Source organism: Hipposideros armiger, unplaced genomic scaffold (genome assembly GCF_001890085.2).
Source record: "Hipposideros armiger isolate ML-2016 unplaced genomic scaffold, ASM189008v1 scaffold_770, whole genome shotgun sequence".
Classification (NCBI taxonomy): domain Eukaryota; kingdom Metazoa; phylum Chordata; class Mammalia; order Chiroptera; family Hipposideridae; genus Hipposideros; species Hipposideros armiger.
In genome coordinates, this window is record NW_017732120.1 from 258,946 (window position 1) to 283,349 (window position 24,404).

General features: G+C 33.9%; 1 protein-coding gene across 1 annotated transcript in view; it reads left to right on the plus strand.

Annotated features, from left to right (window-relative positions):
* Window positions 1–23,187, plus strand: part of CSMD3 (CUB and Sushi multiple domains 3) — a gene marked incomplete at its 5' end in the record, with an annotated part of 280,868 nt that extends 257,681 nt beyond the window's left edge. The window contains 7 exons of the mRNA XM_019628256.1: window positions 843–1,022; window positions 3,666–3,731; window positions 8,667–8,825; window positions 11,882–11,994; window positions 14,849–14,936; window positions 17,183–17,318; window positions 21,224–23,187. Of these exons, the coding sequence (XP_019483801.1) occupies window positions 843–1,022; window positions 3,666–3,731; window positions 8,667–8,825; window positions 11,882–11,994; window positions 14,849–14,936; window positions 17,183–17,318; window positions 21,224–21,383 (902 nt within the window). The remainder of the gene's footprint in view (window positions 1–842; window positions 1,023–3,665; window positions 3,732–8,666; window positions 8,826–11,881; window positions 11,995–14,848; window positions 14,937–17,182; window positions 17,319–21,223) is intronic.
* Window positions 23,188–24,404: the final 1,217 nt, after the last annotated feature.

The window sequence follows — 24,404 nt, forward strand, 5'->3', positions numbered from 1 at the left end:
TTTCAGAGAGCACCTTTAAGGATCTTTATCCGTGAACAAATTGTCAGAAATGTTGTCTTGTTTAGGAGTAAATTTTCAGTAGCATCTATTTCTAATTGAGAAAGGAATGATCTTTAAAAGACACAAAACAAGTAAACTGGGGGAGGGGAGCAGGGCCAAAAAATGCCATAAGTATAGGTACTGTAGAATCAAGGTGGAGAATTAAGAGTGGGAGGAAACATGGAGAAAAGAAGGCAAAACGTTAAATGAATAAAAACAAACAAACACTGATAGCATATAAACCCTGAAATTCCAGAAAATTCCATATGTAGAAAAATTACTAAATTGTACTTTCTACATTAGGAAGTTTTAACATCGGAGCAACCTAAGAGCCATGGTTAGATTTAACTTTAGAAAACATGTTATTATTAAATTTAAAATAAATGTAATAAAAACCATAAAATAATATTTCCTCAACTGGTATAGGAAAATCTGAATTTGACAAACTTTGAAAGGTATCTTACTATGGGACATATTAGGTCCTTTAAAATGCTAATATAATATCATGCCTCTTGAAAATAATGATACACTATACATTTATGAGCTTAATTATAGTCTTTTTTTCCCTCAGTTTACCTATTAATATAATGATCCATAGATGATTGTTTAGGAAATGCTAGTCTATGAGATCAAAATGTATATTTACATGCATACATTTCCCTTGATTCATTAGAACTATTTAACAGTATATTTACATGAAGGTAGCAATAAACCTCCAAAATATATATCTTGACTCCAGTCTCAAAAATGTTTTAACATGTTTATAAAAAAATGAACATTTTATTTCTCTTTTCTTAATGTAGCACACAGCTGTAAACAGCCGGAAACTCCTGCTCACGCGAATGTAGTAGGCATGGACCTTCCATCCCACGGGTATACGCTCATTTATACCTGCCAGACTGGCTTCTTCTTAGCAGGTGGAACAGAACATAGAGTGTGTAGATCTGATAACACCTGGACTGGAAAAGTTCCTGTTTGTGAAGGTAAGTTTTCTCTATAAAAGCTTTTCACAGAAAATGTTGTAGTATTTTGACTTTCCTCAGATGCAAGAGACAAAAAAAATGAATTCAAATTAGCATAGGAAGAAGGGAAATTCATTGGCCAACTCCAAAGGTAGGAGATAGACATTTCTGCACCCAGAGGCACAAAAATATTATGCAGGTCTTTATAGCTTCTTTACTATGCCCTGTTTTTCCTTCTTGCCTTTATTATTTTGTCTAGTTTTCTATTCATGGTAGGTGTACTAGTTTTCTATGGCTAACCATCACAAAGTACCACAAGCTGGGTGGCTTAAAAGAACAGATATTTATTCTCTTGTTTCTGGAGGCCAGAAGCCCAAAATCAAGGGGTCAGCTGGGCCATGTGTCCTCTGAAGGCTATAGAGAGAATCATTCCTTACTTCTTCCTAGCATCTGATGGTTTTTGGGGTATTCTTGACATTCCTTACTCATAGTTGCCTCATTCCAATTTCTACTTCCATCTTCACATGGCCTTTCCATGTATCTTTGTATGTCCTCTCTTCATCTTATAAAGACACCAGTCATTAGAGTTAGGGATTATTTCAGGATTATTTCACCTTAAGAGCCCCAACTAATTATATCTTCAAAGACCTTATTTCCAAATAAGGTCATATTCTGAGGTTCCTGGTGAACATACATTTTGGAGGTACACTATTCAACCCACCACAGTAGGGAAAATTGCTGCCAGTATCCCTGGGGTCAACCCTTCTGGAAGCATAACCCTGGTAGAAAAATATCTTTCCCAAAGCACAGTCATGAAAACTCTCTTCAGGAGCCTGAATGTAACAGTTTTGAACAGAGTCCATTTTCAAATTCATTACTCACCTAGGGTGATACGGTACATTCACCAATTGTACATGAAGGTCCCACCCCTGTTGCTGCTTGATCAGGACACTCCCTATCTGGACAAGATGTAAGGAATTTACCAAAGGAATAGACTTATGTTTCCAGAAAAAGGAGCAAAGGAAGTTGTTGGTTTTTTTTTTTTGTAGAATCCTTGATAAGGTCATTACTAAACTTCTTTTCCTTTTATTTTTTTATTTTTTTTTCAGACCTTCTAATTCTTGATCTCTTGCAACGTTCACAAGTATTAATGACCTTATCCTTCACGAAATGTTTTTCCTCTCTTCTCTTAGAACATTGCTATTTTTTTACTTAAATAAGTTTTCATGATAGAAATTCCTACAATGCGATATCTTATTCTTTTATTTGTTTACATGTCACTGCCGTTCTTCACTCTCCTTTCCTTTCATCTGCTCTTCCCCAACTAGAATATAATCTCACTAAAACCAGAAACTTTGTTCAAAGTGTTTACAACTGTAATTTTAACACCTAGATCAGTGCCTTGTATGTGAAAAGTGTTCAATAAATATTTGTTGAGTAAACAAATGTGTTATTCCCTCATAATGTTGGATATCCATTCTCCATTTCCCTTATAAATTCTTTTCTACTCATGATTTTCTAAAGACTTGGTTCTTAGCCATCTCTTCCTTTTACCCTATATTATCTCCCTAGGTGACTTTATTCAAGCCAATGGCTTCAACAGTATAGTCTTCTCTATGGAAATTATTTACAAATTAATATTTCTAACCCATTTATCTTCTCTTAGCTTCAGACTTATATGTTCTATTGCTTACTTGATGTCTCTTCTTGAATTCCTCAGAGACATTTCAATAGTCAATAAATGCAAATCAGAACTCATACATTTTCCTTCACCATAGTCTTCTTTTGGTGTTCCCTATCTCAGTGGTGCCATCATCATATAGTAGACAGAAATTTAGTAGTCATCTTTGACATATCTTCCTAACCATATAAATCCACATTGATTTTAATAGCTTTTTTGTCTTGCCACTTCTCTGTTTTATCATCCTACTACAGTAGTCTACTCAGCATTCTCTCTACTGGGACTACTGCAGCAGCCCCCTAACTTCTCTGCCCGTATCAATACCCACTCCTTTCTAAATTGTTCTCCATCTTTTAGCCAGAGTGATCTTCACCCACATCACTTCCCCTTCAAACCTTTTAAAGACATCACATTGTCCTTAGGATAAAGATCTGAGATTTTACATGATCTACAAGTACTGCCTCTCATAATTTCTACAGCTTTTCAGGCATATCAAGCACCACACCACACATGATTTCCTTGATTTTGGACTACTGTTGGTTTGACTTAAAACTTTATAGTTTTCACTATTGAGTCCACTCAATTTCTTATGACACCACAAGCTCTCTTAACAAATTTTTATTTTTTAAATGTAAATCCTGCACAAATGTTTTCTGCCCTTTTGCAACAGTTTTTATGTTGGAATAGACTGTTTCCATGTTATTTTATGCTTCTAAAGTAAGAAACAGTATCTCAAAATGATATGGCACCACTAATCTTCCCCTTGTACCACTGGACTATAAAGGGGGTAATTGCTGAAGTTGTTAACTCTACAATAGGAGTGTTGATTGGGGACCAAGATGCTATGATGAACAGGGAACTTTTCAGAAAACCATATGCTATGTCAGAGAGAAAAAGTAACAGTACATTACATTGGGTGTGTGTGTACATGTGCGTTATTAATTATATTAACTTTTCAAAACATTTTTTATTTCTTTTCATAGCTGGTTCCAAAATATTGGTGAAAGATCCTAGACCTGCACTAGGAACACCCAGCCCAAAACTAAGTGGTTAGTAATTTCAGTTGTTTCTCTAGAAGTTATGATTTCTAAAAGTAATTGACTATTTTCTTGACAAAATGACTATTTATTTAGAAAAATATGTTCAGTATGCAAAAACTATGCATTTCACTATTTGGAATTTGATAATTTATAAGATGTTGGATTTTAAGCAGTGTAATACTGTGATATGAATGCTATAATACTGAAATATTAATATTTCAAAAATGTTATTTATAGTTCTTTCAATAAAATTTCCTTTCAAGAGTATCTGCAAATGACTAAATGATAATAGCAATGTTATATTTAAAATATTAAAATAAAAAGTGAGATGTTATATAAAATTTTTAAATACAGATTTGTTTTTGTTGTTGTTATTGTTGTTGTTATCCTACAAAGAACACAAACGAACCAAATACAATTGGTATGAGACTAAAAGTCTAGAACTTGTTTCCAGAACTTGTCCAATATGTTTTAAATTATTTGATTTAAAAAGCAAAATTTAAGATCTAGTATAGTCATTAAGAATGTGGGCTTTGAAGTCCTATAACCTTGATGTAATTCCCATGTTATATACCCACTACCCTGTGACCTTGGAAGTTATTGTATATTTCTTAGCCTCCATTTGTTTATCTGTACAAAAGAAATAATGATTTGATTATTATAAATAAACTTTATGAAAATGAAGTGCAAAGTGCTTAACAAATAATAAGGGCTCAATATACGAGAGCTGCTTTTTTAGTATCAGTCACTACTAATCAAGTACTAATAAAATTAAAGGCTTACCATCTAATCTGTACTCTGCAGACATTTTGGCCCAGTTGTATTGAGCCAGGAAGAGTGATAGGATCTAATTTCACTTGGGTTCAAAAGTTCTAAATGGACATGCTGTAAAACTGGAGCACCCACAAAACTCTGAGACACTGATTTATTTGACACTCAGCAAAAACAGACTGAATGTCACTAAGGCAGTCAAAGAATATGTCACTATAAAGAGAGGAAGGTTAGCAATGGAGTTAGAAAAACATAAGGATCAATTAATGCACAGAATTTTCCAACAGAAATGCTTTACCTGGGAGCAGATGAGTGCTCTGAATAATAGCTCCAGCACATCAAGTGTAAACCTGGCATGTCCTGGGCAAAACACGGCCAGTCGTCATCAGTAACGAAATCAGGCAGACAAAAAAATTTAATAAAAATAATGTGGAAGAGCTAACAGGACAATTTTAAAAATTTGGCCAATATACAAATATAAAGATTTCTGCATGAAATAATTATAGAATGTATACTTTCCTCATATGCACGTGGGATACCTCTAACCATTGATCATATATTAAGTAATAAATACAGCTATACAAATTTTAAAGCAAAGTTAGTCTTATCTGATCATGAAGCAGCTGAAAGTTAATAAGAATTAGATAAATTTTTTAAATTCCTGAATATTTGCAAATTACGAACAAAATTAATAGTGATGAATAAATCATGAACTAAAGTCAGAATTGAAATGAAAAAATATAACACTAGAACTTAGTTATGTTTAAATCTATCAAAATTTGGGAACTGAAGATAAAGAAAAGTTTTGAGGGGAATTTATATCCTTAAAGTCTTACATTAGAAAGCCTCAAAATTAGTGAGCTAAGTGTTCCTGTTAAGAAAATATGAAAGTATAACAGAACAACCAAAAGAAAGCAGAAATGAATGTAATAAAAATGAACAAATAAACCTCAAAGATACAATAGAAAATTCTAAACAGAGACAAAGGTAGTTCTATGAAAAGCACAGTGTAAATATTTTCTGGTCACTCAAACTCATTATTGACTCTGATTCAGTAAAGCTCATTTTATGGATCCAACATAACTCTAAAAACTCAAAGACATACAAATGGGAAATTAGAGGCTCATTTGAACCAAGATTATAGATGAAAAAATCTACAGAAAATCTTAGCAAATTACATATGTTATATTAAAGATGACACCTCAGTACTAAATTGGGTTCATGATAAAAGTACAGGAATATTTTTATGTTAAATAACCCTTAAAAGTAATATATCTCATTAAGAGATTGACATGCATAAAATCTGATCATTTCAGTGCTTTCACAGAAAGTATTTTATAAGATTCACCATCTATTTATAATTTTTTAGAAACCCTGTTAATAAATTAGAAAGGAATTTATTTAACCTGAGTAAGGGTATCTATAACACTCTAGAGAAACGTCATCTCAAACGGCAAAACATTTGAAACATTTCATTTAAAATCACAGATAGACACAATGAATAGATTACTCCACAGTAACAAGAATGAAATGGGACAATGGTTCAAAGTCAGGAGCATAATGCTCTGTTTGGCAACACTGTGAAGCCTATGAAGCAAAGTTTAAATTCAAATATGTTCTGGAAGAAAGGATCGTGACCGTTGTCTTTCTCCTTTTTATTGATAACCACATCAATGGCAGTTGGAAGACACTTTAGAGTTTATAGAAAATTGCCAAAGACACAATCACATTTAAATCTCAAAATAGACAACAATAGAAGAAGTATTTTCATTCCCATTGTACATAGATATATAAATGACGAAATCGTGTCTGCTTCTCCCACCCTGTCGGGAGTCATGTTTCTCAGTTCTGTGCGGGAAGATGGGAGAAGATGGTGGTGTGCTGGAAGCAGCACGTAGAGGCTCACCATGGCCAATTCCGTGCATCCTCGCCCGCGTTCAATGATTTCATGTTGGTAGTTTGAAATTGGCCATTATGGGAATATTGACACCATAGAAATCAGCATACTACTTTTTTTTCGTTTTTCTGGCGAGTCTGTTTGTTAAATATTTACTACCACATCAATGATTAACCCTGATACAATGTGCTTTGCAGCAGCTGCTACCTACTTCTTTCACATTGTTATTTCCTCCTGACCCTGAGTTGTCTCTCATCTCCTTCAGCCAACATTCCCTAATTTCCCCAAGCACCATGGGCCAGATCATTAGGTGTAGCAGATTTTCATTAAAGGTTCGGAGGTGGCAAAGAGTAATCACAGTACCTGCCAGGGGAGATGAACAGTCAGAGAAACAACTTTTATTGACACCCACTCTTTGCCAGGCACTGCTGTTAGAATATATCCCACTCTGGCTCCTCCTCTTATCTCTACAACTAAGAACCTGTTATTACTTACAAATTCCTGATTTTTGCAATGCAGGGCAATGTAGCTTGTTACTCCCTCCCTTCTTTTAAGCTGAAAACTTTTTAAGGCACATACCCATCAAGGGCTTTGTACCATACACTGTATCATTCTTTTTTTTTTTTTTTAATACAGAGCATACCTGTGTAGTCCGAGGTTTGGGGAGGGAGTGCCACTTAGAAGGATGAATTGGAAAAGGTCACAGTACTATGGATTTTTCATAATACTAACTACATGTCTGCTAAATATATATATTTTTATTTGCAGCTATGTAATGAGCTATAAAAATCTACAGTTTCCCTATTTGAACTGCTTAATAATAATGGTAGCAGCTAACACTTAGCTAAGCTCTTCCTATTCATTATCTCACTTAATCTTTTTAACAACTCTACCTTAATACCATGTTAAAATCACGTGGAAATTCAGGTTTAGAGAAGGAAATTATCTCCCACAAAACCACACAGTTCATAAACGGGACAAGGACTTAAATGCAAGCAGCCTTTCTTCGGTGCCTGCATTCCTAACCCTTGGTTTATATTGCTTTTAAATTATCATATAAAACAATCATGTTGGTTGAAATAGTCAGTAAAAACTCACCTGCTGCGGGTATTTTATGTTCGTCTTTTACTGTCATTTTGCTTTATTGGTTTGCTGAGTGGAATTCAGGGAACTCACAATTTGTAACCTCAGTCTCTGTGATTTGAGAGGTAAAAAAGTGTGATGTGTGTAGAAAAGATCAGGTGACAAATGTCAATTACTTGCTAGGGGGAAAAAAAAAAGGCTTTGTTCTCAATTCGTGTCATGCACTCACCCAAATAAATAGGCATGGCTCCCTTGAATAGCTGATTTCTGGGGATGTGCTTTATTATGGTGTCTAGGATTCATGGAAGCTTCTCTCAGCCTCTTCCTAGGATATCAATAGACTTTGACATACCTAATTTATATAACTATAAATTGTATAACTAATTTATATAAAAATAAGTCTTATTTGGCTGTTGCTAACGTTCTTTGGATGAACGCTTTACAACATTTAGAATATTCTTGGATTCTGCCACATTTCATCTCTCTTCCATGACAGCTGGGCAATTCTAGTGACAATTCTTTCATTTCTAAAAATACCTGTACATCTCATAGTAAATGTTAGAATATTTTATTAAAGTTCTGTTTCTCTTACAAAAAAAATAAAATTAAAATATCTGTAAACCTCAAAGGTGTCAATTTGGTGGAAACCTGCTCTTCCTCAGGAAACCTATTACTGGATTAACTGAACTAGTATTTTGTAAGGGGGACAAAGGAGTATCCCTTCTGACAGTCTTCCGGGGCTATTCTGCAAGGGGGCTTAACTCTATGTTCTTCCTCCTATAAATCTATTCCCACTGCTAGGAGAAAAGCATCCCTCTTGGGACTTGGATATAGACTGACTTGGCTCAGTAAACTCATCCTGTCTTCCTCCTGAAATAAAGACACTATTAGAGGAGACCAAATATAAGTAAACTTGATGCTTAACTGGATTCTAAATATAACTCTCATATCTTTAAATGGTGTTGTGTGTTTATATCTTATGGATGACTCATGTACAAGTCTAGGTTTTTACAATTTTGGTTTATTCTAAAGCAATGGAAACACTTTCAAGTGAAGAATTCATTTTGTCATATGCTCTCCACATTATGTATAATTAGCAAATATTATTCAATAAACGAATATTCATCTGTTTAAGGCTTGTACTTACGGGACGCCATCAAATTAATGCATGTGTTGATTTAATCTATTCACAGTTCCTGATGATGTGTTTGCTCAAAATTATATATGGAAAGGCTCTTACAATTTCAAAGGAAAGAAACAACCCATGACCTTGACGGTTACGAGTTTTAATGCTTCCACTGGGAGAGTCAATGCAACACTCAGCAATAGCAACATGGAACTGCTACTTTCAGGTATCCCATTAAAGAACAACAAACAATGCCTTCATCTCCATCATTTCATCATTTTATTAGTGTTTCTTATACTGTGAAATATGTGTTACTTTTTATGACATTGATAATTCATTCAGAAGCAAGGCTTTCTGGTGTTTGGATTGATGCATGAAAATATTCCTACCCAAATATAAAACTGTGATACTGAATTAAGCTCCCTCAGGATATTTTAATGTAGCTAGAATGAGACATCATGAACTAGAACAGAACTTTTAATTTGAATATACCTAAATCTTTCTCTATTCTCACAACACCAGAGAGGCCAGATCAGTGATTTGCAAGCTATTTTATGGTCACAAAATTATTTCTTCAAGAAAATGGTTAGGTGGACATCATAAGTTCAGACAAAAAGGTAGAGCTACACTACTTTAAACAGGCTTAAGGAACCCAGAGCTCTACCAACTGCTTGGCCTCCTTAAGCTTCTGTTTCCTCTATCTAGTGCAAACTTCCCTCGTTATCTTTGATTACTCTGGTTTTTTTTTCTGACATTCAAATGTTTTCTCAAATGTCATTTTATCAACAGCACTCTTGATGAACCTAAAGTAACCTTCACATTACAAACACTGTCAGACACTCTTTGTCTTAGGCAGTCTTACCCTGTTTCATTTTCTTCTTCGTACTATTTGAAATAGTATAGTATAGTATAGTATAGTATAGTATAGTATAGTATAGTATAGTATAGTGTTATATAATATACTATGGTATTACATGACATGACGTGACATTATTTGTCTATACTCCAACAACATAAGTCATTCATTACTATATATCAGAGGTTAGAAAAGCATCTGTAGCAAAGTAAGCCTCAATGAATAATGTCAAAGTAATGAATTTGAATTATTCTCATTTACAACATATTTTTAAAATATTGATATTGGAAATATTAAATATGAACTTCTTGACTATGTGTGTATCCTAAATACAGTAGTCCTCCCTTATCTGCAGTTTCACTTTCCCTGCTTTCAGTTACCTGAGGTCAACTGAGGTCCAAAAATATTAAATGGAAAATTCCAGAAGTAAACTCTTTATAAGTTCTGTGTAGCATGATGAAATCCCATGCTGTCCTGCTCCATCTCTTCTGCCCGGAAAGTGGTTCATACCTTTGTCTAGAATGTCCCTGCTGTACACCACCTGCCCTTAGTCACTTAGTAGCCATATTGTCAGAAGGTCAACAGTAGCCTCACACCAAACCATAATGCCTATATCGTTCACCTCACTTCATCTCATCTACAGACATTATATTATCTGCCATCATAAGAAAAAGGGTGAGCACAGTGCAATAAGATATTTTGAGAGAGAAATCATATTCACATAACTTTTATTACAGTATATTGTTACACTTGCTATATTTTATAGTTATTGTTGTTAATCTCTTATTGTGCCTAATTTGTAATTTAAGTTTTATCATAGGTATGTATGTATAGGAAAAACATAGTATGTGTAGAGTTGAGTACTATATTTATTTAATTACAGTTGAAATTTAATATTATTCACCTTCAGCTTCAGGTGTACAGCACAGTGGTCAGGCATCTACACCATCCATGAAGTCATCTCCCTAATAAGACAAGTGCCCATCTGACCCCCTACAAAGTCTTTACAACATTATTGATTATATTCCTCACACTGTATTTCATATCCCCGTGGCAATATTGTGACTACTTACTAACTTGTACTTTCTAATCCCTTTGCCTCCTCTCCCATCCCCACCCCCATCCCATCTAGCAACCCTCAGTTTTTTTCCCCAGTATATTTCTGAGTCTATTTCTGTTTTGCTTGTTCATTTATTCTGTTTCTTAGATTCCACATGTAAGTGAGATCATATGCTATTTGTCTTTGCATGACTTATTTCACTTAGCTTAATATTCTCTAGTCCCATCCATGTCATTGCCAATGGTAATACTTCATTCTTCTTTATGACCCAGTAATTCTCCATTGTATAAATGTACCACAGTTCCTTTATCCAGTCGTCTACCAATGGGCATTTGGGTTGTTTCCATATCTATTCTTATGACACCTGAATTCATAGGTAAAAGATTATGTGAATAAACGAATGAGTCAAATTTCAACCATCAATTAGTCACAAAATTTTCTTTAGAACCTTATTTAATTTTATTCCCCTAAAAATACATATTTACATTCCAGCTTATTTCTATTCTTAAAATAGTCACAGTTTAAGAAAAAAAATCGTTGTATATGTTTTTGCTTCTCTTTTTTGTGTCATTACTCTATGCTGACTTTGTTGAACTAAAAATCCTACTTGATTTTGAAAACCCAGTAAAATCCTTTTTTTAAACAAGCATATCCTGATCATTCTAGTGTGAAATGATCCCTCTCCCTTATCATATTTTATTTATTATATTCTCTCATGTATTTTAGTTAGTTGTATACCTGACATACCTCCTACTTAATCGGAAATTATTATTATTTTTTTTTAAGCTGAGCCATCTTGCCACCTGATGGCAGCTCAGTGGCTGCTCAGCTCAGGACGGGAATCGAAACGCTGTTGCTCAGAGCTCAAACTCTTGAGGGAAGCTATTAACCAACTGAGCCACTCGGCCGGCCCTCGGAAATGCTTTTAAGCATCATATCTTTATATATGAATAGCATCTATGCATCTTTGTGGCTCGAGTTGCACCTAGAATACTCTCTTTCACAGGATTGGTACCCAATTTAGTTTAAAGAAAATAAAAGGAATTTTAATATTTGATTCATACCCCTAAAGATTTTATATCTGATTGGGGAAAGAAAGCATTTTGTTTACAATATCATGGAATGATGTTACTAAGACTAGTAATACTTAATTTTAATAGCATAGGTTATTTAAACCCCACAATTAAGATTTAGGTTGAGAATTTCAGCCAAAAGAGAGATCAATGTATATTGCAGGATTTGTAAATAGCATTATGGGTAAAACTAGCCTTGACTTGGTTTGTTTTATTTCTTTTCCTATCATATGTATTACATGAAACATTTAAGGAGTTATAGATAATAAAATGAAGCATAACTATTTTTACAGGCGTATATAAAAGCCAGGAAGCTCGCCTAATGTTACACATCTATCTTATTAAAGTACCAGCTCATGCTTCTGCAAAGAAAATGAAGGAGGAAAATTGGGCCATGGATGGCTTTGTAAGTATAGTTCTTTAAAAGTCTGCTGCTGGTTTTAATACCAAATTTTTGTGTTGAGTTTTCATTAAAATCCAAAAAAAGGTAATTCTCTAAATTTAGCTAATTATGAACACACACACACACACACACACACATACACACAAAATGATAAAATTATTATTATGGCTAATTTATTTTAAATGACTCAGTGCAAATATTTAGTAACCTATAGTGTTAAACCTAAGATTATTAGATTCTGGTGTGCTTTGCTCACTTTTGTAATACTTATGTGTGCAGGGGGCAGATAGTATTTCATTGGTTTCATCAAATGTGTTTTGTGTATTGTCACTACTATAATAAATAAATCTGGATAAAATATAAATCAATCTTTGTCTGGAACTACTGTTTAAGGCTTATGCAATATGTTAACAAAATGCATCAGAAAAAAATAAGTATGCCCATTAAATGTAAGCACAGATTTAGAATATTTTATAAAATTGTCTATGAAGACGAGATTACGAGCCTGCAAATTGTTTCCTGTGGGGAGATAGTTACAATAGCTTCACTATGTCACTCTGTCCTATTTAACCACTTATGTGAATGGAGTTATTAAATTGGGAGTTGGAAGCCAGTTATATTCACGTACTGCCCAGGATCCTTTGCTAAAAATGAGCATGAGAGCTCTGACCATATTCTCTCAAGTAACAAGCCTTCTTTTACAGGGAAGACCTAGCAGGAAAGAAGATAGATAGTAAGTCATGGCTTCAGTAAGTTTGGTTCCTGAGGAAAAAAAGTACTATTCCGTTTCCCTCTCTGTGCCATTTATTCATGGAGTTGGGGACTAACTCATGTCTTCAATGCACTCAGATTGTTTAACTATATTATTTCATCTAGGAAACTAATAAAACGAATGCATTCATTTAAATATTAGAGTTTGAGCTATTCTTTCCAGAAGTGTTTTAGTTTTAAAAACAGCCATGCTGAGTATGTCATCTGATAATAAGGAATAAATGTTATCACTTGTTGTGCTATGTCAGATTTGTGTGGATACTTTGGTAAGATATTTTGATTTTACGGGAGAAGATTCAAGGGTTTTGTTTGTTTGTTTGTTTTGTTTATATAACTTTTACAATAACATACAGGACTTAGGTAGCTAATTGCTACTAATCAGAACAAAGATCAAGGTAACCTCATATTACTACTTAGCAGGAACACTGAAATGTTTCAATTATTATTATATCTATAGGGTCAAATGGCACTAGGCATGTAAACTATATATATATTATTATTATTATTATGGCTAATTTATTTTAAATGACTCAGTGCAAATATTTAGTAACCTATAGTGTTATATATATATATATATATATATATATATATATATATATATATATTAATAGTTAACATTTACAGCATTAGATGTAGCCACAAAATCTCAGTCATACAACCAATATTTACTTCTTTCTAATGTGTCTGTAGTTGGTGGTAGATAGACCTATTCTCAAGTCCACACATATTCCATTGACTCGACTCGAAGCTATGGTAGCAAGTTCAGATCTGCTCCAGGTGTCCGATTCTGGGGTCCAGACTGGAGGGGCACATTCTTTCTCATCAGAGGTCAGAAACATGGAGAGACACATTAGAAAACATCCCCCCTCCTTATAAACAGCTCTGTTGAAATATAATTCACATACCTTACAATTCACCCATTTAAAGTGTAAAATTCAGTGGTTTTTACTATATTTACAGATGTGTAACTATCACCACAGTGGATTTTAGAATATTTTCACCACCTCAAAAAAAATTCAATATCCTTTAGCTATCACTCCACCCAGACCCCTTTATCTCCATTCCAACCCTAAACAACCACAAATATATTTTCTGTCTCTACAGATTTTCCTATTCTGGACTTTCATATTTATGGAATCTTATAATATGTGGTGTTTTGTTATTGATGTATTTCACTTATTATCATGGGAAATATACCTCTTAAGACCTAGGCCAGGGGTCGGCAAACTGCAGCTTGTGAGCCACATGCGGATCTTGGGGGTACGTTCCGTCTGAAAGGTTTGCTAACCCCTGGAAGAGCCAATCCTGTTCCTCACAACAATTTAAAAATTATTCGGGGTCATAAATATGTTTTTACATAATCACCATTATGTGAATAATATCCTTGAAAAATTTTATAAATGAAACTATGATAGTTTTATTTTCATTTTCAATTTTACTTCAGAGCGACACGTACGTACCCAAAGAGCCACCTGTGGCTTGCGAGCCACAGTTTGCTGACCCTGGTGGCTCTTCCATCTCAAAAGTTTGCCGACCCTTGGTCTAGGCTAAGAACTGCCTTACTCAATCCCACCTACATTCCATTGGCCAAAGCGAGTCACAGGACCTAACCCAACTCAGTGAGATAGGACGTAACTCATGCCATGAAGGTTGATGGGAGGCGGAAGAAGAGATGCATATATGCTGAACAGTAATCCAACCTAAAAGTTATTATCCTTTAATTTTTTATTGCCTATTTGCCTCATTTGGTTTCATTAGCATTGGCTTTTTCTTGACAGTAAGTTTCTTCATGTAAAACAACTATATATATATATATATATATATATATATATATATATATATATATATATATATATTAATAAGCAACCCCCTTTTTTCTAATATAATTATTTTAAAATGAAAAGTTTGAATGTGCTTTGAATGATGACAGATTTGCACAACGCGCTGTGTTTGACATATGAGGGAAGATCTGTAGGAAGGAACTTAGCATACTATTCATTTCAGAATAAAAATGAATATTTATTAAGGATGGGAAAACATAGCTGTGGCCAGTCTTCAGATTTAATCAAATTATAAATATTTTTAGGTTTCTGCTGAGCCTGATGGAGCTACTTATGTGTTTCAAGGATTTATTCAGGGCAAAGATTATGGGCAATTTGGACTACAAAGACTGGGTAATGTATTCATTTTCATTGTCATGTAGTTCCTTTATTACACTAGACATCATAAGAAAATACCATGGATTCTGTACCCTAACCACACTTACTACATTTTGAATTTTGCATTGTCAAGACTATATGTTGATCCTTTTGATAGCCTTTTAAATAATCACATTCTTCAAAATATTGGTTCTCAGTGGACCACCTCTGTACGATGTTTGGTTTTTCATCGTATTTCTAAAGAACATGACACACTGTCTTGCCCTTAAGCAAGTAAAAAGGAGAAAAAGTGATACAGATAGAAAGGAAAATATTAAACTGTAAATTATATTATCTTATGAGAACTGTAATACATCTCTTCAGTTTGAATATTGTTGCAATTTTCTTACTCCTTCAAGAATATACTGGCGCTTTGAGAAACTCATAGGGTCTGGAAAGGGAAAATAACTTTGAGGAATGGGTCCCTTTTCAGGGCTTTGTACTCTTCAGATATGTAAATTTACTGTGGTGGGAGGCACAGGGTTTTGTCATTCTTATTTCTAACTCTTCTAAAATGTGTGTAAATATTGAATGGTCTTGCTTGAAATGTATGTATTCACATAATTTTTGGTGTATAATTTTCGTAAGGTATACTATCTCCATTATCATATTATGGTGTTGACACTCAAGGAATACATTCAGTCTTTACAAACTGCTATTTGACATTTATCATACAAATTCCATTACTTTGAACTTTTGTATAAACATTCTGAGTCCCTGGAAAAATGAGGTATCAAATACATGTAAGGTACTAACTTTTTTAACCTGGCCTAAGGTGGCACTTAGTTGAATATAACTATTTATCAAAAAGTGAAGTTAGCTTTCCCTAAATGAACAATAATAATAATATGCCATTTCAGATACTGTCTTACCTAAAATTTTGGTAGTTTTAAAGATAGGATAAAACATTAACTCAGTACATTAGCACAGCCGTGTAATTGAATACAAGATGTTTTTACATAATATTCCCCAAAGCATCGCAAAACACTGCATGTTTTAAACAGAACCTACAGAAAAGGAACTATTTCTTTCTGAAATAGTTATTTCCTCATACACGTGTGCTAACGTATTGACAAACCTGACTTTTTGTCATTTATAACTGATAATGTCATCACCATTCGCTCAGCCCCAAATGAAACACTTCTAAGTCTACTCCTTCTTACCTCTTTCATCCACACAAATTCTGTTAATTTTAACTGCAAAATGATCCTCTAAATCTATCATGCTCTTCCTAGTGCTCTAGTTCACATCTCAATTTTGTTTTACCTGGGTTGTTGCTACAACCTTCAAACTACCCTGGTTTCCTGTCTCGACTCCCTCAGGTCCATCCCACCCCAGTCACTGGTCTAAATCCTGTATCTTATCGCTGGGCCCTTATTTCTAAACACCCTCAGTTATCCCTCACTCTAGGTGAGTCGTAAGGTTGAGTTCTTTAGAATACTTATGCCTATTCAGAGTCTAGCCATAGCTTACCATTTCAGCCTCCTACTCCTCTCACATGTCCTTTGCATGCATAGATGCCTAATACTCATCACATCCCCTAAGTATGTCACTCACCTTCCCATTTCTATGTTTATGAGGGTCCTGCTTCTTCCTCTATTTGTTGTTCTACTGACTCTTTTTTTGTTGTTGTTTTTAATGTTTTATTTTATTGGGGAACAGTGTGTTTTTCCAGGATTCATCCGCTCCAAGTCAAGTAGTTGTTTCAATCTTGTTGTGGAGGGTGCAACTCAGTGGCCCATGTGGGGATCGAACTGGCAACCTTGGTGTTATGAGCACTGCACTCTAACCAACTAAGCTAGCTGGCCACCCCTGTTTTACTGTCTCTTGAAGGCCTAGCTCATGTTATATATCCTCCAGAAAACATTCTTACATACCACCAGATGGAATTACTCTTTCCCTTCCAAAAGCACATTGACCATTAATTCATGCTTGATGCATCCACTTATTTATGTCTTCTTCCCACATTGTATAAACTCTTCAGTTCAGAGACAATGCTTATTTTTTTAATTCAGTATCCTTCCTTCCCTGGAAAAATATCCTAATGCATAGCAGGCATCGTGTAGAATTGTGTGGATATGAGTTGAAGAAGTTTCATGAATTACTGCTCTACCTTAGGTACATTTTCAAGAAAGAAAAAAATTAATTAGTTCATAAAATAAAAATCAATTGTGATAAAATAGAGTTGATTATGTACATATAATTTACTTTTTATTTTATAGGACTGAATATGTCAGAAGGTTTAAATTCTTCAAATCAACCTCATGGTACAAATAGTAGTTCGGTGGCCATTGCTATTCTTGTGCCTTTTTTTGCACTTATATTTGCAGGATTTGGATTTTATCTTTATAAACAAAGGTAAGTTTGTTGATTTTAACTACAACTGTTTCCCAACTCTTTTTTTCATGCTCTTTTTACTACTATAGTTCAACTCCCAATTTCCTTTTTTTCCCTCCTGGGTTGTTGCAATCTCTGTGTTCAAAATATTTCCACAGTTGCTGAAAAACTTTTTTCTCCTGCCCCTTCACCACCCCTACATACACATAATAAAAATTGCTGTGTTAATTTGCACAGCATTTAACTTAACCCTTTCTTCTTTTTACCTGTCAGTTTTCTAGCACTTAACTAATTGTATAAGGTATTTTTACATCACCCATAATGACTTCAGATGTACAAAATCTAGGTTAAGGTTTCAATTGAATAAGTGAAATTTGCTGTCAAATGCATTTAGAGAACTAGGAAGAAGCTTATGTCCAAACCATTTAGTTCACATGACAATACTAACCAGCTGTACTCATGCAGGCAGTTGGTGAAATCCTTTAATTTTCTCGTTTATCTTCTTTTGCTTTCAGAAGACTATGCAATTAATATGTTATATGTGGGTTATATCTAGTATAGGACTATGCATATTATTAGTTGGCCCTTTTTCACTGTGTGTATTACAGAGTCCTGGTGAGGGGCTTTACTACGCAATTCTCTATTGTTTAGGACCATCCCTTATCAAGAAAATAAAATATGTAGGTAATCAGGTAATTAAATGAATAATATTAAGTGCATTTTTTCTAAAACTGATGTTTTTATTACAAATGTCAGTCTGTATTATCTAAGGATGATTTATTTAACATTACATACATTTGTAAGAATTGTGTATAAGCAGCTGTTTAGGCCTTATCAATATCATCACTAAGTTTATTTCTAAAGCAAGATATGCTGGTCCTTATTGTGATAAAATATCCATAATATAAAACCATTTAACCATCCTGGGTGTACAATGCAGTAGTATTTAGTACTTTCACAATGTCATGGAACCATCCCTGCTAGATCCAGAACATTGTCATCACCTCAAATGAGACTGTACCCATTAAGCACTGACTCCTCATTCCCCCCTCCCTGCCCTAAGCAATTACTAATCTGTTTTCTGTATTGTTTCGCCTATTCTGGGTATTTCATATAAGTAGAGTCATACAAGATGTGACATTTTTTATCTGGCTTCTTAGACTTAACAATTTTTAAAAGTTTCATCCATGTTATACTGTGCATCAGTATTTTATATGGTTAAATATATTCCATTCTATGTTTGAATGTGTTCTGTTTGAATACAGCCATTCATCAGTTGATGGACATTTGGATGGTTCCTACTGTTTAGCTACAGGAATAGTGCTGCTGTATACATTTGTGTCCAGGTTTTTGTTGGGACACCCATTTAAGTTCCTTGGAGTGTATATACCGAAGAATAGAATGCTAAGTTATGTGTTAATTCTACACTTAGCTTACTGAGAAAACACTGTACTGTTTTGCACAGCAGTTGCACCATTTTACATTTTGCACCAGCACTGTATGAGGATGCCACTTTCTCCACATCCTCGGCAAAACTTATTTTCTTTTTTCTTTTGTTGTTGTTGTGTTCTCCTCCCCCTCCTCCTCCTTCCCTTTCTTCCTCTTCTTCCTCCTTCCCCTTTCCCCCTTTCACTTACCCCTCCTCCTCCTTCTCCTTCTTCCTCTTCTTCTTCTTCCTCTTCTTTTTCTTCTTCTTCTTCTTCTTCTTCTTCTTCTTCTTCTTCTTCTTCTTCTTCTTCTTCTCCTTCTCCTTCTCCTTCTCCTTCTCCTTCTTCTTCTTCCCCCCCCCTCCTCCTCCTTCTCTTCCTCCTCTTCTTCCTCCTCCTCTTTTTTACCTTTCCCTCTTCCTCTCCCTCTTCCTCTTCTTGTTTTATTATAGTCATCCTAGTAGGTGTGAAGTGGTATCTCATTGTGGTTTTGACTTGCATTTCCCTGAGTACTAATGATATTGAGCATTTTTTTTTTATGTGCTTATTGGCCATTTGTCTATCTTCTTGGAGAAATGCCTGTTCAGGTATTTGCTCGTTTTTTTATTGGGTCATTGTGTTGTATGAATTATTTATTTATTCCGGATACTAGATTCTTATCAGATTCATGGTTTTCAAATATTTCTTCTTTTCTCTGGGTTGTATTTCCACTTTATAGTGTCCTTTGATATACAATTTTTTTTTCATTTTGATGAAGTCCCAATTTATCTGTTTTTCTGTTTGTTACTTGTTCTTTTAGTGTCATAGCTAAGAAACCATTGCCAAAATCAAGGTAATAAAGATTTACCTGAATGTTTTCTCCTAAGAGTTTTATAGATTTAGTTCTTACATTTAGAACTTTGATTCATTTCAAGTTAATTTTTGTTGATGGTATAAATTTTTTTCCTCTAAAGCTTGATGATATTATTTTCTTAAATCTGTTGCTCAATATTGCAAAAAAATGCCATTACATCTTTATGATTCTTATCTAATGGAAAGGAAATTATGTTGCTTTTAATAATTTTTAATGTGAATCTAGTTTGAAAAAAGAGTGACAAATATAATTCATTGGAGTTATGTACCAGGCAAGAACAAGTTGTAAGCAATATATAGGCGACACCATTGAAAGAAACTTAAAATAGCTTTAAAAAAGTTGTCTTGCAAATAGCCCAACAATTTTAGTACAGAGAAAAGTTCAGAAAATGCATTAGAGATACTAAAACAATATAATGACAAATATAAATTATGATATAATATAGTTGAAAGTTTGGTGCTTGGTTGACGTAAACAAAGAGTTGAGAAACACACACACACACACACACACACACACACACACACACACACACACACACACACAAAGTTTTAGGGAATTAGGTCCCAGAAACAACAGGTAGGGACAAGTCTGCCTTGTGTCTGTATGCAGCAGGATGTGGGAAAGAGAAACTAGAAATAATCATTAGTCAAAGGTGAGAGAAATTTAAAAAAAGCTAAGCAGTAATGCAAAGCACCTTAAAGCAGCCAGCTGAGACTCTGTATGTTATATTAACTAACAGGAAACATTCAGTTATTAGTAACTCTTTGGAAACTGTTTTCATGACTTGAATATCCATATAGTCATTTTTTTCTTTGAGATTTTGGATTTACTTGCTCTAGTGTGTATCATTTTAAAACACATTTTGTATTTATGTTTTTGGGATACCCCAAGTACCTTCCCAAATTAGGCCTCAGCGTGAATCGTCTACTGCTTCTGAACCCCCTTCTGATTAGTGCAGAACCCACTCATTGTTCTTCAGGTCTCAGATTAAACTTTACCTCCTCAGACATGCGCCTCCTTATTACTTAAAATGGCTCCCAGTTACATCCTATCATATCAACCACTTTCCTTTTCATCTAGAAAATTCTCATTGCCTATTATTTTTTGTGTGTTGATATGTAATGTATTTATTTTTTTCTGTCACTACAGTATGAGCTCCCAGAGAGCAATGACTTTGTATGCTTTAAAAAAATAAAACTATGTATTTAATCCCCAGGATCATAGCTGGCACATAATTGATGCTCGGTAAATATTTGATAAATGAATGAATGACTGGTAATGAGATTTAAATTCATCACCGTCATCATCACAATTTACTCATATTATACATGCTAATTTATAGTGATAACTTATTATTTCTTAGGAAAATTTATGAGAACAGCCATAATATATCACTTATTTATACCTGTATTACTCATATTGGTCCTGTAAATAAATATGGATTATATGTAAATAAGGTCACTCACGATTTAAAAGTGACAGGTAAATTGTTCAAATTTGATGTATTGCGTTTATGATTTCTCAGTAAATACTTTCAAGTTCCATTACCCATGAACAGTGATAACTCAAGTACATGTTGTGTCAGCCCTCCAATGCTGTTTCTAGAAGAAAGTTAACACCCAGCTAATCGATGTTCTCCTCAACAGGACTGCACCCAAAACACAGTATACAGGATGTTCAGTTCATGAAAATAACAATGGCCAAGCAGCGTTTGAAAACCCCATGTACGACACCAACGCGAAGTCAGTGGAAGGGAAGGCAGTGCGATTCGATCCCAACTTGAACACGGTCTGCACAATGGTATAACGCGGCAACCCTCGGCCTTCTTCCAGAGCTTGGAAATTGACACACAAAACAGTGCACATTAGTTCACTGCTCAACAAATTAAAGCACACTTTTCAGGACTTGCTGGGTCACCTTTTCCTGAGGAATGAGAGAGAAGAGTGTTTTTTTCATAAACTGGTACATAATTCTTCTTCATGGTTACCATGGAGCGTTTTACAGAAATCCGGCTGCACTCTGAGAGTGCTTACTCACAGTTTATTTGCTTTTTTAAAAAAGGAGATTATTCTAAAACATAAACTTATTTGCATATATTGGAGGAGCATCCACTCTCAGTATTTCTGTGCTTTCTAAACTATAGTAGAGGGACTGGGTTAAAAAAGAAAAAGATATAGGGTAGACAATAAGAGCTATATTTACCAGAGTCAGTAGATCACTGGCTTCTCTTTAACTGTCACGCACTACGTCACACCCATAAGTGTGTGTTTCACACCGTCCTATTGGCTCTTTGTTGTTCCGTTGTTGTTTTTCTTATTTCCATTGTTATTTGAGATTGAGTCAAGCCCTGGAACGTTTCTGAGCTAATTTATACCACAGAAGAGATACAATTACCCACTCTGATTTCACTGTTTATAGTTTTTGTTCTTTAGCATCATATTGCTATTCTTTTTTTTTTTTTTAGACTGGTTGTCATAATTTCTACAAATGGCAAGATCATCATGCCATTCTCCCGATTTTCCTCATGATGTTGTTGTAATCTGTAGTATTCTGTGAGTCATGGGTGAGAGCTTAACTTCTTGCCTCAATCAGTTTTGTCACCCAGAAACCACTTCAGCTGGCAAAAGTTATCTATAATAATGATTATTTTGCAGTTATCTGAGACACCAAACTTATCATCTTTTACCAGACTTTCCAATGTTTCTGAAAGACCAAATAGAACCTATTAATCTATTGTATTTAGTTTATGATGCATCTGCTTTTCCTTCCAGTTGAGCCTTCAAATTTATTTAACATTGTTTTGAACTTTTATCTAACAAATTGAGTTAGACATATATTTTGGATCAGCCCCTAAACATAACAAAAAAATCTACTCTTTCTAATCACCAGTATAAAGTTGTTTCCTAAAGTTGTGGATTTACCAAATTTTCATGTATTTTAAAATTTTTATACTCTTATTCTTAAAACATAGGTTTCAAAGATGACAGGTTTCTTTTATTATCAAATTATGGTATGTATTTGCAAGTTATTGGTGTCTCATTTACAACTGCATTTACAACTGTCTCACAGTAATACCAGCATTTTGATTTAATAGGTCATTGTCTTCCTCTTATAGCATGTTTCACTTTGTTGAATAAATCATGTACCCAGTGTGAACTCTGTTATTCTTTCTTTCAAATATGGATAACTCTGTAAACAGTCTTGATTTTTTGTATCATGAGACAGAGTGCCTAAAAGAAATCATTGCATCTGGAGCGCTGCTTGGATCTATCTCGACAACATTTAGTGAATTTCTTGTAAACCACTTTGAGATATTTTGTTTTGGAAATTCATACAATTTTCCCAACATTGTGCTCTACTGACAGGATGCCGTTTTAAATTTTATGCCATCAGTTATTTATTCTTGTTTATTCAAATGACTGCAATAACAATGATTCATTCATTAATGTTAAGGTTAATACATCGATGATCTTGTTTAAACAATGTTTCTTCTGCAACTGGCTACTCCTCTTATATTAATGCATACACTTTTGTAAAGAAGTATATTTTTATGAAAAAAAACTTTGTAAAAGTATGATGTAAATTTTCAGTGCAATGTAAACAAAATAAAAATGGATAATTGCTTTTGTAAAACGTGTATTCTTTTAAAAAATGGTCTACGGTCTACTGGTCAGTAAAAAGAATGAACAACCCATATTTATTTGGTGTTTTCAAGTTCCAAAACTGCATGTTATATACACTTAGCAACATATAATGAAATAATAGGTGTTTTCCGTCTTTATATTCTATAGTTCCCCAAATGCGACACTCTTTTAGAAGTGCATCAATTCCCAGTAAAAATAACAGTATGAGAACCTCATCTTTGAATTTTTCTTGAATGTAAACATCTTAATACCATCTGAATTAAGGTATGCCTGATGATTTTTAATCTTTCTATAGTATATTTTCTTAGAGATAGCTGTGTTTAAAATGCTGCATTAAGTATGAAATCAATAACCTTTTAAATAGCTACATTAAACTAATACTCAAAAATAACTCTATCTTGCCAGAATGGAACATGTGAACTTTTTTCTCAAGAAAGTTCTATAAATTTCAAATAACAAGTTAAGTTCAATTTTATTAGAGAACTCTTTTTCACAAAATATAGTGTTGTCTTTCTTTATATTCAAAACCTCAAACTCCAGCCTTTATAGTCTATCTCTGCTTCTTACACTTTCATTTTAGAAATAAATGCTTCTTCATAGAATCATAGTTTCTTGTTTAATTTTGTTAATTATTATCACCACCTTTCACTCCTTTCATGCCTTCTATATCTTTCCTTGGTGTTCTTTCGCTTATTTTTATTCCTCTTGGTGTTTTGTTTTTTTTCCCTTCCTTTTTCTACATTTTGTTCTCTCTCTTTTCTGATGCTTTCCTTAATATCCTTTCCTTGTTTTACCTGTTTTCTTTTTAACCTTGTATTATTACTTGTCTTTTTCTATGCTCTTTATCTTTAACCCTCTCTAAAGTTTGTAACAATTTTAGTGGTAGCAATTTTATTTTTCCCAGCTTTATTGAAGCATAATTAACAAAATTATAAGATATTTAAAGTGTACAATGTGATGATTTGATAAATGTGTACTTTTTGTGTATGTGTGTGTGAGAAGATTTAAGTTTTACTCTCTTCACAAATTTCAATTAAGGAAGTAATTTTAAAGAATCTTCCTATGTTTCCCTTATATGTAAAAACATTAAAGCCATAGGTTTCACCCAGGACCTTTTGATACTGGAGCCTGATGAATGATTGTGAAAATGGATGAAACTGTCAGCTTTATTTTATCTGTCCTT